The 17,928-nt window shown below is 42.2% G+C and overlaps 1 protein-coding gene across 9 annotated transcripts in view; it reads right to left on the bottom strand.

The window, feature by feature from the left end:
* The window catches only part of SLC11A2 (solute carrier family 11 member 2), a 54,857-nt gene that overhangs the window by 15,164 nt on the left and 21,765 nt on the right, over nt 1-17,928 (bottom strand). For 7 of the 9 annotated variants that reach the window (XR_009265714.1, XR_009265713.1, XM_058742776.1 and 4 more), the window contains 14 exons: nt 16,204-16,352; nt 15,538-15,663; nt 14,541-14,660; nt 13,039-13,145; nt 12,437-12,507; nt 12,266-12,333; nt 10,793-10,948; nt 9,976-10,134; nt 9,077-9,163; nt 7,762-7,881; nt 7,468-7,617; nt 6,364-6,437; nt 5,591-5,744; nt 3,756-3,809 (listed from right to left, as the gene is read on the bottom strand). Coding sequence is in view for 7 of the 9 variants with exons in the window: in XM_058742776.1 (XP_058598759.1) it covers nt 3,756-3,809; nt 5,591-5,744; nt 6,364-6,437; nt 7,468-7,617; nt 7,762-7,881; nt 9,077-9,163; nt 9,976-10,134; nt 10,793-10,948; nt 12,266-12,333; nt 12,437-12,507; nt 13,039-13,145; nt 14,541-14,660; nt 15,538-15,663; nt 16,204-16,352 (1,595 nt within the window). In the remaining 2 variants the exon portion in view is untranslated. Of the gene's footprint in view, nt 1-1,351; nt 3,810-5,590; nt 5,745-6,363; nt 6,438-7,467; nt 7,618-7,761; nt 7,882-9,076; nt 9,164-9,975; nt 10,135-10,792; nt 10,949-12,265; nt 12,334-12,436; nt 12,508-13,038; nt 13,146-14,540; nt 14,661-15,537; nt 15,664-16,203; nt 16,353-17,928 lie in introns of those variants that run through there. The other 2 variants (XM_058742778.1, XM_058742775.1) reach the window with 2 other exon arrangements.

Genomic DNA, 17,928 nt, shown 5'->3' with positions numbered 1-17,928 from the left:
TGAAGAGTGTACTACGTATTACACAGGACGGTTCAGTAATGGCAACGTGGACTCTGGGGTTTAGCTATTCAAGTTGACATGCCAGCTGCTCATTTACCACTGATGTGATTCAAGGAAGTTAACTTTACTTTTTGGCCTTCCAGCTGCCTCATCGACGTAGAGGCCGATCCTCTTGTTGTAACAACTGAATGAGGTCCTAGGAGTGCTCAGACCAGGACGAGCACATGGGGGTCAGTGTCAGCCGTTTTTAACCTTCATAAGCTAAGGTGCCAAGGGAAGCTGACACATTTAGATTCATTGGCCCTACCTATCGAATAAAGGAGTAGAAAGCATTCCAGAGGGCAGAGCTAAAAGAAATGTCTCAAATCAGGATCTTCAAACGACTGCATCCTATTCTAGTTTGGAAAGTAAACCCAAGAGAAGAAGGGAGAGCTAAACGAGGAAGGACAACATGGAGAACAGAATCCCCAGATTACTTCTCTGGTGTTACAGTATTCAGCTCCTATAAGACAGGCAGAAAAGCTTATGACAGAGAAAGGGAAAATGAAGTTCAAGTGACAATCTTGGAATAAATCAAGTGTTCACTTAGATTTTCCTGTCATTTGTATGGTGACAGGGCTAGTAGTTTATTAGGCCTGAGCTTCGTCTTTGTTTTCATTAAATGGCGCCAATGTTTCCGTTTATATCCGTTCCACCAAAATGCTTTCAATTTTTTTTTTTTCCCAACGTTTTTTATTTATTTTTGGGACAGAGAGAGACAGAGCATGAACGGGGGAGGGGCAGAGAGAGAGGGAGACACAGAATCGGAAACAGGCTCCAGGCTCCGAGCCATCGGCCCAGAGCCTGATGCGGGGCTCGAACTCACGGACCGCGAGATCGTGACCTGGCTGAAGTCGGACGCTTAACCGACTGCGCCACCCAGGCGCCCCTCAATTTTTAAGCTAAACAATTTTGGTTTCTCTTTTCAAACACTTATACTTTTTATGGGCAGCATACATGGAATATAAAAGCCTATTCCAACGGTGAAACAAGACTACGGACAGAAAAATGTTCAGCTTAGAGCAAAGAAAGGCTGAATTAATTTTTTTTCGAGTTTAAATAAGGCAATGATGTGACCTTTAGCAACAGCAAGACAAACAGTATGTGACTAAGTGGGTAGATTGATATTCGTGTTTGCTGTCTGCAGTTCATCAAGTCTTCTAGGGACTAAAGCTATTTATACCTCCATCCCTTCACAAGAGAAAATCACTAACACTGTGGGCTTAATATGTCAATCCAGGTGGCGGCTGATGTTTCAGTATTTCAGAAGTTAAATATTTTCCAGGTGAAAAAAAATACCCAGGAAACCAAACAGGAAAAAGAAAAAATTTTTAATTACAAACCAAGTTTACATACTGTTAAGTGGTCACTAACAGCTCAGTTGTCACCACTTGGAATACGACTAGCAGGACCTCACAGGAGCCAAACTACAGCTCATCCCCATCCCTATGAATTCCCAAGATGCTGTACCAGCACAATTATTTCATGTCACATTTCTGGAGAACAAGGACGGATTTACATAAGGTACAATTGTATATCCTTAACATTCCACGCACACACACACACACACTGCACATGCTGGCACCGGAAGACTTCATAAGCATTGTTTATTGCACCCAGAGTACTGGCTAAAGGACACTCTCTCTCTAAGAGGATCAAATGGAATATGGTTTGGGAGTGCTTTTAACACTGTAAAACACTCCACACACACATAGTATTATAAAATGCCACTTAAGTGGGAAGAAATTTTCCATCATCGTCAGTCATAAATAAAACTTTAAAAAAGAAAATAAGCAGCTTTACTTGAACTTCTAAATACATATTGTGAATCTGAGACTGACTGGGCCCACCAGACTCAGGGCAAAGGGAAGTGTCACTGTACTGTCTTTACAAAGAATTTTTCTTGTCAATTTTGCCTTCACCTAGCACAGCCAGATGAGAGATAAAGATGTCAGTCTCCAACATCTTCACAGAGTGCCCTTATGACCAGGCATGACGATAGGGAGAGGGGAAGATGTGAGGAGGAACAGTTGGGGAAATTTGTCTTTCATGATCCTGTCAGATATTACTTGAGGGACTAAGAGAAGGTATAGTCAGTGAAACAGTAGTTTGTCCTTAATGCCTTATGAAAAACAATCCATCCAGTCTGTGCTTTTGACTGTGTGCAAAATATGAGCAATAATGCTTTCAGGGGCTGAGATGAATACATAATATCAATCAACCAGGACTCCAGAAGGAAAGCTCCAAAAAACGAGAAGTCCTTCAATGCCATTCCCGTTACTGTTCTCACCAAGTCAATGGCTATAAAAGACTTGATTATTTATCTCCACCAGACAAATGTGATTTGATTTGGTATAATCACACAAACTCAGGCTCCACATGTAAAAGTATCAGAAGTGGCTGAAGAGCAGCAGCTTCATGCTGAAGGGACCCATTTCCTCTGACTCCAAAGCTCCACCATCTGGTCTCAAAATTTTTCCCTCTGAGGGAATGGCTGAAGAGAGGTAGCCCAGCGCAACCTTGCTGAGAGAACTCTGCAACCACAGTGATACCTACTGACTTGCTGAGGGAGAGAGAAAGAGCTTTGCAACAGTTAGGTCCACAGCTCCTGAGATTGCCTCGCAAGTGGTCTTGGGCATGCTTCAGAAAAACGTGACAATTCTGGTAGGAGATGGCTTTTAGGAATAAAACAGATGGCTCTTCTTTTCCTTTAAGTCTTTTCTCCTCATTCCAAAATCTCATGAGAACGTCAGTTCATAAATGCTACCATCTTTTTCTATAACCAACTTCCTGGATGAGGAAGGTGAAGGTTTTACAACTGTATGCACTCAAAGAGGAAGTATCAACGGGAAAGCTCGGTACTAAGATGAAACTTATGGAAATCAGGACTCCCAAGAAATTCCTGATAAGCTTTCCATCTCTGAGGGAAATCTGCTCAGTGATGTTCCAAGGTGATTAATAACCACCACCTGCATGTCAGCTTTGCTATTTGTTCGTTTATCACCGTCTAAATTTATGCTTTCTCATCCCTCTTAACTTCCACCAAAAATTTAAAGTGGAAAGAAGTTAAAAGAATCCTGAACCTGAAAGAGGTAGAGATGTTTCACAATTTTATATTTAATATGGATGACACCACCTTAGGTGAGTTGGTTTTTTTTTAATAAGTAAAGTAACTGAAAGGGTATGGATAAGAAAAGTATTTCTCAGCCTCTTAAAATCCAGAATCTTTTGATAAACAAAACCTGCATACCCATTCTATAATTTGTATTAAGAAAAATTTATTACATTTTCCATTTTTTTTTTTTTTTTTTTTTTAACACACAGCCTAGTTAAGAATCATGCCTACAGGATTCTCTCTCAAAAGGATAAAACAAGCTGGCCCTTAGGCAGCTACTTAAAATTTTAGTGTTGGAATGATAGCAGCAAATGTCAGCTTTTCAAAGATCCTATCTAATCCAGTTCCCAGGTTAGGAGGTCAGGAAGAAAAAAAATTCCATCTTTCAAACATATATTGAAACAAAGTCTTTCCCAACAAACAGTTGAGTCTTAAATGAAGTCTGTGCAACAGCACATACTTTTGTCTATGTTCACACAGTAAACCATAGAAACACACTGGCTCTGATGGCTACCTGTGGAGGACAGACAGACTGATCCAGTGTTTACTTAGTATAGCCACCGGTGGCTTCTTCGGTCAGCAGGACTTTAGAGATGCTTACCGTGTGCCCACAGTCCAGGAAGGACATGCCCAGTGCAATCAAACATTGCCAACCCTGAAAGATAAAGCACGGCCATCATTCACCAGCCCCTCTGAAGAGCCCTCTTACCCACCATGACTGCTCACGCCTCACTGCTCAGACACAAACCTGCTCTCTTCCTTGCATATCCAGCTTTGCTCATCTCCTACCACCAAGGTTGCACAAAGTCATTCTCCCAACCCCACACCCCCTTCAAAACATCCTGGAGTTTGCCTTCCTCAGCAACGTTTTTTTTTTGCAGACTATTTTCAATACTGAGCTCCCTGCTCCTACCGCTTTTTGTTTGTCATTTGTTTCTTTCATCCGACTGGGAGTTCCCTGAAGACCCATTCCTCATGATGAAGGTGGAGGCGGAGGGAATGAAGGACAGACTAATACAAATGGAATAGTATCCTGAACTGCTCTACGACGTCCATGCTTTGGGGGCTTCACAGCCCTCAGCCTTAAAATGGGTCTTCAACAATCTCGACAGTCTCAGGGTGACTGAGGACAACTCGGACCCTTCATACACAATTTGCAGGAAGGAAAGATTCCTTTAACTTCTACGGTGAATTTTTAAAATATTTCCTGTCAAAGACACGTTCAATTACTTGGATTTCCTTAGAGTAAATCCCTAGAACATAGGCTCAGCATAATCCTAGTGTGCCCCAGGTTTACTGGGGAGAAAAAAAAGAAAAGCTATATCAATCCAGGACATAATTTTTCAATAGTCACTAAAGCGATTTTCTCAATCTAGTACCTAACCTGTGGCAAACACTGGCATGGGGATTAGTTAAATGTTCAAAAGATCGGGTTTCCAGCCTCTGTCCTTAACCATTCTCTCAGCAGATATGGTATAAATTCTGCTGCCCCTAAATTCCTCCAAACATGAATTTTTCAGAGAAACCTGTATGGAACAGGGAGGTGGATTTGTTGTTTTTGTTGCTAGAACTATTTCCATTACTATAAGTAACGTGACAGAACATTTGGGAAATAGAGAAAAGAATGTATCTATGATGGTACCATCTTTTTTTTAATGTTTATTTATTTTGGGGGGGGGGGATACAAGTGGGGGATGAGCAGAGAGAGAGAGAGAGGGACACAGAATCTGAAGCAGGCTCCAGGCTCTATGCTGACAGTAAACAGCCCGACTCAGGGCTTGACCTCATGAACCATGAGATCATGACCTGAGCCGAAATTGGACGCTTAGGACTGAGCCACCCAGGCACCCCCATGATGGTACCATCCGAACATAACTATCATCATGTTCACATAATCTACCCTAGACTTTTGAGAAGGAACTTGATTATCTCGGAACACATTACTCCGTATTCATTTTCTATGTAGTTACGATTTCATAACCATCATTTTTAAATCACTCTAGAGTAATTCAATGAGCGAGTATCACTGTTATTTCTTTACGAGACAGTTATTAAATGGCAGAGCTGAGCAGGACCGTGAACTCACGTGTATCCCGCCCCAAAGCTCTGACATCTCACCAACCCCATCTCGTACTACCCTCTACTTTCTATACTGCTCTTCTTTTAATTCCTCAAACACAGTACACTCTCTTATTAGGAATTACTAAGAATGGAAACCAGCAGAAGTGACAGGACAGCTCTTAGGAGCCTAAATTTTATGGTTAAAAATATTGTTTAACCACAGCTGACGTTATTAACAATTTCATGTAAACTGTTCCAGTAACCTGGAGATAAGAAGGCTATGTGCTCTTTTGAGTCCTTTCATTTTGGTATCAGTAAGCCCCGTCTCTACCAACTCTGATACATATACCCCTACTCCCTCCTGAATGGACTTACCAAGTATAACACAAAGCTCAGATAAGCCACACTGACCACAGCAGCTACCACATACAATGCCACATGCCCTAGTTCCTGGACATAAACCATGACAAAGTACATGTTGATGGAACAGACGATAAGGACCAAGATCCCGCCTGCAATCCTCCAGCCTCTGTAAAAGAATCAGCAATCATTGGTGGAATAGTCCAACCTATCTGTAAGCAGAAAAGGACACTCGGTCTTGTGGGGCAGACAGGACAGGAGTTAAGAGGCATTTCAAAATGAACTGAAAATTGTCTTATTATGTCCCAATTAAATGAGCCAAATAGACACCAGTAGGGAGAAAGAGGTGGGGGAAATACTATCAAATAATCCCTGATATTTAAGTCCCTAAAAATGCAACAAGCCCTAAAAATGCAACAAGCCCGGAGTTCCTAGAGATGCAACAGACAATTTCAAATGCCCCACACTCTTTAAAGATGCATATAAAAGGTATTAGTTTATGCCTTTCTCATTAAGATCATTTAACATGAAATTAAGGCAGCTTCAGTGGCTGCAGCTGAAGAATAAAACCCTAAGAGCTGACCTTTCTCTCCCCAAAAATGAAAAATTGCTTGCCTTCTTTTACTACATTCAGAGTCTCCATTTTCTAAGCCAAAGATTGAGGGGCACCTCTAGGAATCACCTCTCAAAGCATGTGGTTCCCTATATGACTCATTTTCTGACTGGCCTGTTGGATGCAGATACCATTTCCCCACATATTTTGGGGGAACTGAGAGAAGTACACTCACATTCCATTGGCAAAGTCACTCATTACTGGCCGCAAGCTCGTAAATGTGAGGATGGGTATGAGAGCAAAGGGAAGCTGGAAAAGAAAGAACAAAGATCAGACAGGACTACTGGAGATACTCATATTACCCAGCACTGTTAGCAAGAGGGAAACACACACCCTGCTTCATCTGCCCCATGAGAAATTATTCCTGTCATCCCAACATGCTCATGCATTACGTTGAAATCTATAGAGGCATCATTAACTTAGCATCGATCATCATCCTTTGAGTCCTTAAAAACATTTGTTATCTTCCTTGTCTTCTTAACCTCCACAGGACCTAGCAATGTCCTATGTTATTTATTATTTAATGTTTGCTTAGATTAAGAAACAATAATTTTATACTCTGTACGTAATTATAGCAGATAATTCCCATTCAACAAGCTTTTAAAACCAAACCATGTCCAAAAGATTTTATTTAAAAGAATGTTTTAAAATTCATTTGAGAGAGAAAGAGAGAAAGAGAGAGGAGAGAGAGAGAGAGAGAGGGAGAGAGAGAGAGAATATAAACGGGGGAGGGGCAGAGAGAAGAAGAGACAGAATCTCAAGCAAGATCTGCACTGTCAGTGCAGAGCCAGATGCAGGGCTCAAACTCATGAATTGTGAGATCGTGACCTGAGCTGAGGTCAAGAGTCTGACGCTTCACTGACTGTACCACCCAGGCACCCTAAAAGCTTTCATTTATGCATTTATTTATTTTTGTTTGTTTGTTTATTTATTTTTGAGAGCAAGTGGGGGAGGCGCAGAGGGAGAGGGAGACAGAGAATCCCAATCAGGCTCTGCGCTATCAGCATAGAGCCTGACTAGGGGCTCAAGTCCATGAACGGTGATATCATGACCTGAGTTCAAGTCAAGAGTTGGATGCTTAACCGAATGAACCACCCAGGCATCCCTAAAAGGTTTTTAGATACCGGGATTCCATGCATTTACTGCAGACCAAGACTCTGCCTCTTTCTTCCTCTCAATTTTCCCCAGCACCCAGCCCTATACACTCAGTACCTAGGGACAGCAATATACAATGCTGCCTGATTAAATGGAATGGGAGTTTCCTCAGCTCCTTCCTTACCTGTAAGCTCTGCAGAACATTCAGGAAGTCATTCATCCCTGTTAGATGCTCTACATCCTGGAAGATGGCAACAAGCAGAGTGGGGATGATGGCAATAGAGCGGGTCAGAATCACTCGGGCAAAGCGTGACCACTTTAGGTTCAGGAATCCCTGGAAGAAAACACAGCAGGATGAATGTCTAGAATAGGAAACAGAGAGAGGTCTGGGAAGCCCTTAGAAACATGGGAGTAAGAAGAAGTAACAAAAGGACAATGTTTTCTTCCTCTAATGTATACCAGTCACAACAGCACATACCTCCATGACGAACTGGCCAGAATAGGTTCCTGTCATGGTAGAGCTCTGCCCTGCAGCCAGGATCCCCACTGCCCAGATGTAGAGTGCAGCAGGCCCAAAGTAACATCCCAGTACAACACCCTGGGAGAAGCAGGGAAGAAAGATGTTTGTGTCAATGATCTGCTTAGACAACACCCAAAACAGAATTCCTCTGCAGCATTTCTCCCTCTTCCTTCCTATGTACCAATCTACACCAAGTGCTGTGCTGGGAACTACCCCAGAAGCTAGACTCAGGACCTGTCCTCACTTCAGAGGCCCTCAACCTAAATTTTCCTGGATATTCCTTCATTCCTCTACCTCTTCTCCAAGTTCTTAAAGGCTTCGTCTTCAACATAGATTTTAAATATGTGAGAAAAAAAAAAAAGTCTATACCACATTTCTCAAATTATATTACTTAACACACTATTCTAGAAGATAACAACAGGAGTGAAGAAAAAGGTCAAATAAATTTGGGAAGTGCTACATAAGCTATGTGTTCTACTCTTGGAGGTTCGTAATGTAACCAACATAAAAGGGACTGAGAGGTCCCAATAAAGAATACTTCATCAGAAACACTTTCTTCAGTCTCCCCCAATAAATATCCTATAAAAAGGGGTGCCTGGGGGCGCCTGGGTGGCGTAGTCGGTTAAGCGTCCGACTTCAGCCAGGTCACGATCTCGCAGTCCGTGAGTTCGAGCCCCGCGTCAGGCTCTGGGCTGATGGCTCGGAGCCTGGAGCCTGTTTCCGATTCTGTGTCTCCCTCTCTCTCTGCCCCTCCCCCGTTCATGCTCTGTCTCTCTCTGTCCCAAAAATAAAAATAAAAAACGTTGGGAAAAAAAAAAAAAAAAAAGGGGTGCCTGGGTGGTTCAGTCGGTTGGGCATCCAACTTTAGCTTCATGATCTCGCGGTTTGTGAGTTTGAGCCCCATGTCAGGCTTGCCACTATCAGTGCAGAGCCTCTGTCCCCATCCCCCTCTCTCTGCCTCTCCCCTGCTCACTCGCACGCACTCTCTGCCTCTAAATAAAAAACTTTAAAAAGAAATTTTTAAAAATCCTATAAAACAATATACTACCAGCATAACTCTGGGAATGGCTGATACTGTTCATCTTTATCTTTCAGCTTATCCTCTATTCCCTCCCATGTAATCCAAAAATGCTTGTCTGACATCTAGACCTCTGAAATAAATGGCACTCCAGAGAAGATATATTCAGTTCTGAAGTGAACCCACAGAAAAGACCAGATACTATTCCAAGAATATTGATTCAGGAGCAATCATCACAGATCTGAATAGGTTTACCCCTTTGTAGATGTCCACAGCCAGTGTCGAGTTATCGTCAGGAAAGAGGCTAGTGTGCGGACTGCTGGCATTTCTACAGACTGCAACCTGGAATGCAAGCAGTTTAGGAGCAACTTTTATTTTTGAGGCAAGGACCAGATCAGAAGAACTCTCCAGCAAATCACAAACTACACGTCATACTCAAGTCATCTATGAGACCTAGGGTGGAGGTAAGACACCGGATACAGGTTGTAAAGGGAGCAGAGACTGGCACCAATGTCACGTGTGGTCTTCTTCCATATTCTACACCCCCATGCCATCAAAAATATTTACCGAGTGAAGAGTATGCATGGTAATACGTGAATGCTGGCTCACTTTAAGCGATGACAGGAGGAGAGGGCCCCTAAGAAACAGGAGAGGACTCCTGAGTCAAAGCAGAGCCAGAAGTCTGAGTTCCTATAGACAGGCAATCAGGAATCAAGACGACAGAGAATTCAAAATGCAAAAGAGTGAGAAAAAAAAAATGCCAAAGAGTGTATCTTAGGCGGTTTCTGTTTTCTGTTTGTTGACTCCTCCCCACTTGTCCTCATCACCAAATGGCAGGACTGGCAAGCAGGCTGGCAGTTGATAAACAGGAAACAAAAGGGGATGACAAAGAGCCAAACTGACACGAAGCCACTAACAGCAACATGAGGCAATCTTTAATCTGAGGCAAGCTCTCTTCTGTGCCAAAAGATGGGAAAAATGGGTCTAGGCTTAGTCTGCCCCCAGACTCCAGACCCTAACTACTGCAGTGATTAGGGGGCAGCCCTGAGGTTGGAGATCTGTTTCCCCTGAGCTTCAAGTCACTGTCATTCTGCCTACCCCACTCCTTCACTTATCCTCACATTCACTACCATTCACGACCCTGGCTTACTCACCACCTGGTCGTTGGTTTTTTCAAAAAATGCTTCGGCAAAGACGGAGACGACAAAGACGTTGATGATGAAGGAAACAAAGAGAGCAATGCAGGATTCAATGAAAAAGTACTTATTAGCTTCTCGTACCTCCTGCTTATTGGCTCGGTTTACCTGTCTGGACTAGAGAGAGGACAGCAGTAGTCGTTAATTAGTTAGAACAAGTCTCCTCGTACGTAATATTGCATGAGTTTGGAGTCAGAGGAAAGATGCAGAGGGCAAAACAACTGACCATATGAAATGTGAGAAAACTCACTTTAACATCCTAGTTCATGAAGTGAGTAAGAACTTCGTGACACTTTGACAACGTTGGGCATGCCCCAAACAGGAAATGATGACTATGAGCTCTCAGTTATTGTGGCCAGAAGAACCACCGACATACAAAAACAACCTGATTTTCAGTCCTAATAACTTTAATTATAAAGGTCTCTGAAACCTCCCAGCGAACTACTGTAGAAGACTGACTGAGAAAAGCTTTGTTGGGTACTTTACTTCTGATCTCCTCACGGTCACTCAGACTTTTGAGATTCAAACACAAGAGACTTGGTGTACTTTTGGACCTTTTAGGTAGAACTTTAGTCCCAGTTTTTCTGTGGGGTCGCTTATTTCTGGTCATCTTTGTGATAAGAACAGTCTGAGTGTGTGGAGTTTATAAACACCCAACTGTGGAAAAATACTTCTCTCCTTTAGGGCTCTAACAGTTTTAAACTATGCGTGTGTCCCTTGCAACTGAAGGAACCATCAACTACCTGGGGGGCATGGAGATAAGGGCCATGCTCACCTTGACTAAGGCAGAATGCAGGTACATATTGTGTGGCATGATGACAGCTCCCACGATGCCCACAGCCTGCTCGATCTGTGGGGTGTGACAGCCTGGACAGGATGGCAGGAACATGCCCTTGAGTACCTGGCTCTGGCTGGGTTTCACTGTAACATACTATATGCCAACATAACAACTATTAGGATATGAGACCGGGGGAGTAACACAGTACTAGGAAACACTCAGCATCCATTGTTCCTTACAATACTTTCTTCAACAACTACCTGGAATAATGAGGAACACAGAACCATTAGGAAACCAAGAAGCATAAGAGGGGCTTGCTGCCAGAGGTCTGAGAATTCAGGACTGGGGTACCCAGACACTTTACATCACATTTTAAATATACAAAGTAGATGTGTGGAGAATGTAATTAATATTCTAAAGAAACAGTCAGCAGCTGCTAAGGGCCTCACTGATAGCAGCTTCACAATCACTCCTGGGAGACAGACCCAAGAATACAGTCAATTCTTGATTACCCACACTCATGCCTCTGTTCACCCATGTTTATCTAAAAATCACTTATGTTTGCCACTAACGTATGCTGAGACTCATTGATAAATACTTCCCATACATACTTTTTCCTGGTTCCGCATTTCTCTTGGAAGCCTTAGACTAACCTATTGCATAATCTATTCACAGATTAGATACACTTTTCCAAGTTTAGTGAGGCCATTAAGCAAAAATCAGTTTATAACAATTGAACATAGGGGCGCCCAAGTGGCTCAGTTGGGTAAACATCCAACTCTTGATTTCGGCTTAGGCCATGATCTTAAGGTTCATGAGATCGAGCCCCAAGTGGAGCTCTGGGCTGACAGGGTGGGGTGGAGCCTGCTTGGGATTCTCTCTCTCCCTCTCTTTCTGCCCCTCCCTTGCTCACGTGTACACGCACGCTTTCTCTCTCTCTCTCAAAATAAATATATATTTAAAAAAAACAATTGGACACAGAAAGGTACTATTACTGCATAAAACGGTACTGATTCCTAGGAGCAGCTGGGTTGGGGCACAAAGCAGGAAACGTCGGCCATATCCCTTAAGAGTTCATTAACTGTTGCAATACAGAGAAAGTTCAAGCTGCAGTTGGTATAAGCCAATATAAGTAAAACCCCTCCAAGTTCACAGCCAGGAATAACCCTGCTTCCTCCCTAGCCCTCTCCCAGCATGCTCTATTGTTGGGATGGCCAACTTGGAACCAGAGAGTCTAGTCTAGGAAGTCCTAAAAAATCTAGTCACTTTTGAACTAGGAGCGCCAGCAGGCCTTCCTGGAGACTAGCCTTTGCTACAGATCCTATTCCTTCAAAACCGGCCTAGACTGAATTGGCTTTTTGTTAATGCATGGGATACAACTAAACCATCCTAGCATTATATGATTGTAAATAAAAGGCAAAAAAATCTTTCCTTTGTTGTAAAAGCTAACGAACAGCCTATAATACTTGCCTCATATCCAAATGTGAGGGCCATAATAGTGATGAGAAAGCCAAAAAATGCTTCTAGCTTCCGTAAGCCTAAAAGGGAAAATGCAGCAGTGAGCTCACAGAAGGCAGACTTCTCCATCAGCTACATGATGGAAAGTAGATTCTTTGACCCCTCCATTCCCACTCTCCTTACCGTACTTGTCCAAAAAGAGAAATACAAAGGTATCTGCAATGGTGATGAGAACTCCACCCCATAGAGGAACCCTAGGTCAGAGGTAAGAAATGGAGATTAAAAGAAAGAAAGAAAACATTGAGAAACACTTTCTCTCCAACAGGTCTCCAGATATACAATACTTGGAGAAGCAAGGACTTGGGGGAGAGGCGACAGTGGTGGGAGGTCAGGCCTTGGGTAGTTTAGGATCACAGCACCAACTGAATTAATTACATTCATTCCAACACTGATGGTCTACTAAGTCAGACATTTCGGATACACAGCTGAAAAGTATAGGTCTTACCCCTCTAGGAGCTCACTGTCTAGTGGGATAAGCTGATATACAGATAAATAATTGTAATACACAATGTCACATACTATACAACAGTGGGATGTATAACCCAACATGAGAACATGGGACATATAGAGCCTACAGGCTGCTGGGAGAGAAGGTGGCTCCAGAAAGGCTCCACAGAAAAAATAATACTCAAGTTGAATCTTGAAAACTGAAAATGAGTTGGGTGGTTTTTACATTTGTTTTGAAATTTAGCAAAATATTACTCTCTGGAGGAAAACCCCCTCACCTTCCTACAGTCAGGAGATTGATGGCAATGGCTGAGCCAATAACTTCTTGCATATCTGAGCCAATGATAGCCAACTCCACCATCAGCCATAGGATAATTCGTGGGACCTAAATACCAAACAGCAGAAAGACATGGTTCTAATTAATCATTTCTAAGAACTTTCCTTAGAGTTTGGAATTCACATCTGGCACTGACCCATCCACAGTCCTTTATAAGCTTTCAGTCTAGGGATGGACTACTGCACTGTGGCCCCCAGCTGGAGAAAGCAAGGGTGTTTCTACGTGGTAGAACCTATGAGCCGAGGTCAAGGCAAGGGCTGATCCTAATTTTTTCTCTTTCCCTTCCACTCAAGAGAGGAACAGAATTTCCATTCATTAATTTCCACTTAATTTCCCGCCTAAAAACAAACTTAAAAGTTTTAGGGGAAGATGAGGATGCTCATATGGTCAAAATACTGTTCAGGAGAGAACAGAAAATGACAAGAGAAAATATCTTGACCGTGGCTAAAGAGACAAAACAAAAATGAAAAGGCTGGGGTCATCCTTAATGTAATAATAATACACAAGCAAGTGAAAAAGGACAGACATGTAAAGGGACTTAGGGTGAACTGATTAGAATTGAGTGGCATATAAGAGGAAACTAATCTGGTCAAATAATCCAGCTAAAAGACAAATTTAGTTAATACTGGCTAGCAGAGGTCAAGAAAAAAAAACAAACAAACATCTTCAGGTATTGACTATACAAAAAAATTGTCACAAAAAACAACTGTTAAGATACATGAAGAAAAAGAAGCTACAAGAAATTATAAATTACCATGGCTTTTTTGAGAAGCATATATGGGGAAATAAAGCAGATACAGACAGTTTCTCACAGCCATGAAAGGAGATTAAACATTTAGGACAAACCAGAGGCAGATCAGTATCTTATCTAAAGATGAACCTAGGTTAAAACTATCTTCCAGACACAGAGTCCATTCCTGCCTTAGAGAGCAGTGAGAAAGGGCCAAAATGTCCAGAAAAAAAGCTGCAGAAGACAGTATAACCTCCAGGGTCATGGTAAATTGAAAAATAATTATTAACAAATCCAAAGATCCTGCCACATGTAGTAAAGTAAAATGAAAAACCTTATTTTTCAAATTGATGACAAAGTCAATCAAAAAAGAAAATATGTATGATAGTAATAAAGATGTATGACTCAAAGTGCTTAGAGCACTCCCACCCCTCCATGGGCTGGGCACTGCAAGATGCCAGAAGGCAGAATGAATGGCAGGTATTTATGTTATGCAAACTGAATTTTTCGAAGGAACCTTTCTGGCAAAAAGCGAATCCCAAGTTAAATTCTGAAGGAGTAGAGAAATATGGGTTGGCGGCAAGAGGAACTAAATAATATTCCTTGCGACTCATCCTCAGGGCCCCTGACCGCCAAGCCCTCCGGCCAGCACGTATCATCAGACACACAGGTTCCTATGAGATGAGTAACAAACAGCACACTACATTGCTCACCCTGGGATACTGACGGTGACACACTTCAGCAAGATGCAAACCTGTGACCACTCCCAGTCTAGCTGCAAGGCGCTGGAGTAGGAGCCCCACCATGGTGGCCAACAGAAGAACCCAGAGCAACTAGAAAAGAACAAAATCCCGTCATAACACTCATTAGACAACTGGGGTGTTTTTGTTTGGCTGTTTAGCAACATGAATGAGAAATACAACATTCAGGAAAGAGCCCAGATCCAGAATCAAATGACCTGAGTTCTGTATCAGGTTCTGTACATAACCTGCTAGGTCACCTCATACCTTTCTGAGTCTGAGTTTCTCCCACCTACAGTTTCTCCTTTGTTCAAGGAAACTATGTGGAGTAGATAAAACAAAACAAAAATTTAAAACCAAATATGTGTCTAAAATAAATTAAGGGGCACCTGGGTGGCTTGGTCAGTTAAGCATCCGACTCTGGCACAGTACATGACCTCAAGGTTCGTGAGTTTCAGCCCCACACGGGCTCGTTGCAGACAGCTCAGAGCTTGGAGCCTGCTTTGGATTCTGTCTCCCTCTCTCTCTGCCCTCCTCCGCTGGCGCTCTCTCTCTCTCTCTCTCAAAAATAAATAAACATTGAAAAAAAATTTTTTTAATAAATTAAAAAAAAAAACAAAACAGAAGCGTGACTCAATCAGTTGAGCATCCAACTTCAGCTCAGGTCATGATCTCACAGTTCTTGAGTTTAAGCCCCACATTGAACTCACTGCTGTTCAGTGAGGAGTATGCTTCAGATCCTTTGTCCCTCTCTCTCTGCCCCTCACCCACTCACATTTTCTCAAAAATAAATAAACATTAAAAAAAAAAAAAAAGCAGATGGTGGAAAGTACTTTTCACCTAAGCATTACTGCCAATGAAGTATTTGCATGTAACTCCCAAGGCTGACATCCGACAGGCACTGTAGGGGGAAAGGATGTGAGGGTGTACTGTGTGTTTAAAAGGGACAGGGGTAAGACCAGATATTCACCTTAAATCCAGCCACCGCTCCAGACTGCAAATCAGACTCGATGTTTCCTGGATCCAAGTAGGCAATACTCATAAGAAAGCCCGGTCCCGTGAAAGCCCAGAGTTTACGAAAGCTAAAACAAGAATACTATACGAGAGAGGAAGACATCAAACGAATTACCACCTCCAAATTACTGATCTAATTTATCTGTTATTTTGTTACATATAAAACAACAATATGAGCTTCATAAGATCGAAAGACTTAGGATGTTGGACACTGCGTGTGTCCAAGTTCAACTTCCATGTTACCCACTTCTTATCAATAAGCTACCTCTTCTCTGTCCAAATAGGAGCCCTTTCTTTACCTGTTCTTTCCATCAATCAGCCTCTCAGTCTAAAACCTATCAGTACCCCTATGCCCAATCACTACCTAAATGGGACACTGTAAAAAAAAAGAACATGAAATTCATACTTCTAGATCAAAAAGTATTCACTAGGTCAACGTGGCAACTGTTTTTCAAGGTCCTCATTTTCCCAAACAGTTTCTACTTATTCTGATTACAAAAGCTGTCTTCAGAGACTGCTTGCCAAAATTAGATGTGAGGCCATTAATCTTGAGTTATCCAGCAGACTTTTCACTCCTAAGTTTTCTCTAAATAAAGTTTTCCTCCAAAGATTTGTCACTAACCTCCTCTTCAGGAATGGCAATCTTCTCATCAAAGTAGGTGGTGAAGGGCTCCTGTGAGTGCCCAGTGGACTGGGAAAGAGATGAGTTACTATAGGCAGGGTTGAGGGTACCAAGACTGGCAGGGTCCCCATGGTCTCCAGAAGCATCATCTAAATTAACAAATTTGAGAAGAAATGAAAATGAACAAAATACACTGACAACTCATCCTTAGTAACTTTTAAATTAAATCTTTTAATACCTAAATGCACAAGACCAAGCTGACTCTACTCAATTTATTTCTAATATTTTATTTATATTTTTAATAAACTAATTCCTTTCTTAAAAGTTTATTTATTTTGAGAAAGAGAGCACCAGTGAGGGAGGGGCAGAGAAAGAGGGTGAGAGAGAGAACCTCAAGCAGGCTCCATGCTGGCAGCACAGAGCCCAATGCAGGGCTCAAACTCACGAACCGTGAGATCATGACCTGAGTCAAAGTCAAGAGTCAAATGCTTAACTACTGAGCCACCCAGGCGCCCAAAATAAATGAATTCTTTAATAGGCGATATATTCACAGGGATGGAAATTCAGGAAATAAAAAAAGCTTATGGCAACAAAGCTCCCTCTCACCGCTCTTCCCCAGTCACTCAGCTCTCGATCAGTTTTAACACTCATCTTGCAATGGTTTTCCTACTTTCACACTTCTATATTCCCAGGTAGCAATTTTTAGAAGCACTTCATTTTCTTCTAAAAACACGGATGTCTAGGGCTCAAAATATAACATTCCCAGGCTGGTAAAACCTAAAATCTTAACTTTTAGAAGAAAGGAACTAAGTCTGTCTAGTTCTGTCTCCAACCCATCATTTGGTAGGACTTACTCAAAGAATCATCCTTGGACATTATACCTCTGTCAGGCTTCTCAATAAATGTGGAAGTTGAAAAATCCTGCCACAGTTCAAGCTAAAATCTGAACCTGCAGGAAAGCCACCAAGCAGTAACCCTTTGCCTCCTGACTACGGTCTGCAGTGAAGAGCTTTGGGTCACGGGGTGTGGGCACCCTTGTGATAGGAGGTCTCATCTTAGACTGGTAATCAGTGTTTCCCTGAGTCCTGCATTTCGCAGTTAATCTTAAGTGCTGGGAAGGGGAGGGTCTGGAAGAAAAGGGCTAATCTGCCAGAAGGACACAAAGCCTAGTTTGGTAGCCATCAAATGGCTATTTTGAACCACAGAGCTCTCTAATGTTAGGGTTTCCAAGAAATCCTTGCAACCTCCAATTAGAAAAACAAAAGCTTTCTTTCTATAAGGAGCTGACCCACTTGAGGTGAAGTGGCCCTGAATTAATGAAGATGTTTAAAGAAAAGGAATGAAAATTCTACAGGGGACATTTAGAATTCGGAAGGATTAGAGCACTCAAGAAGCTCTAATGGAATACACAGTTTAAGGTGTTTGCTCGGTATTTTATTGCTCCTCACGTTAAGTATCTGCAGTGCTGTGAAAAGCCAAAGCATTCTAAAGAATTTTATGCCAGGTCTGTGATTAATACTGCCCTTGCAAGCATTACTGCTATAGAAATCAAACTTGTAGCTAATCTTGGCTCATCTCAGGATTGGAAATAAGACAGGAGACAGATCTTTCTAGTTATAAATCCATTTTCATTTACAGCCTAAATCAGCAGATGGTGACTGGATCGGACCTGATTGGAGCAGGTCTCTGTGATGATACTGTTGGCTAGGGAAGCGGAGTTAAGGA

This window comes from Neofelis nebulosa, chromosome 8, assembly GCF_028018385.1.
Source record: "Neofelis nebulosa isolate mNeoNeb1 chromosome 8, mNeoNeb1.pri, whole genome shotgun sequence".
NCBI lineage: Eukaryota > Metazoa > Chordata > Mammalia > Carnivora > Felidae > Neofelis > Neofelis nebulosa.
This window is presented reverse-complemented; position numbering and strand designations above follow the sequence as displayed.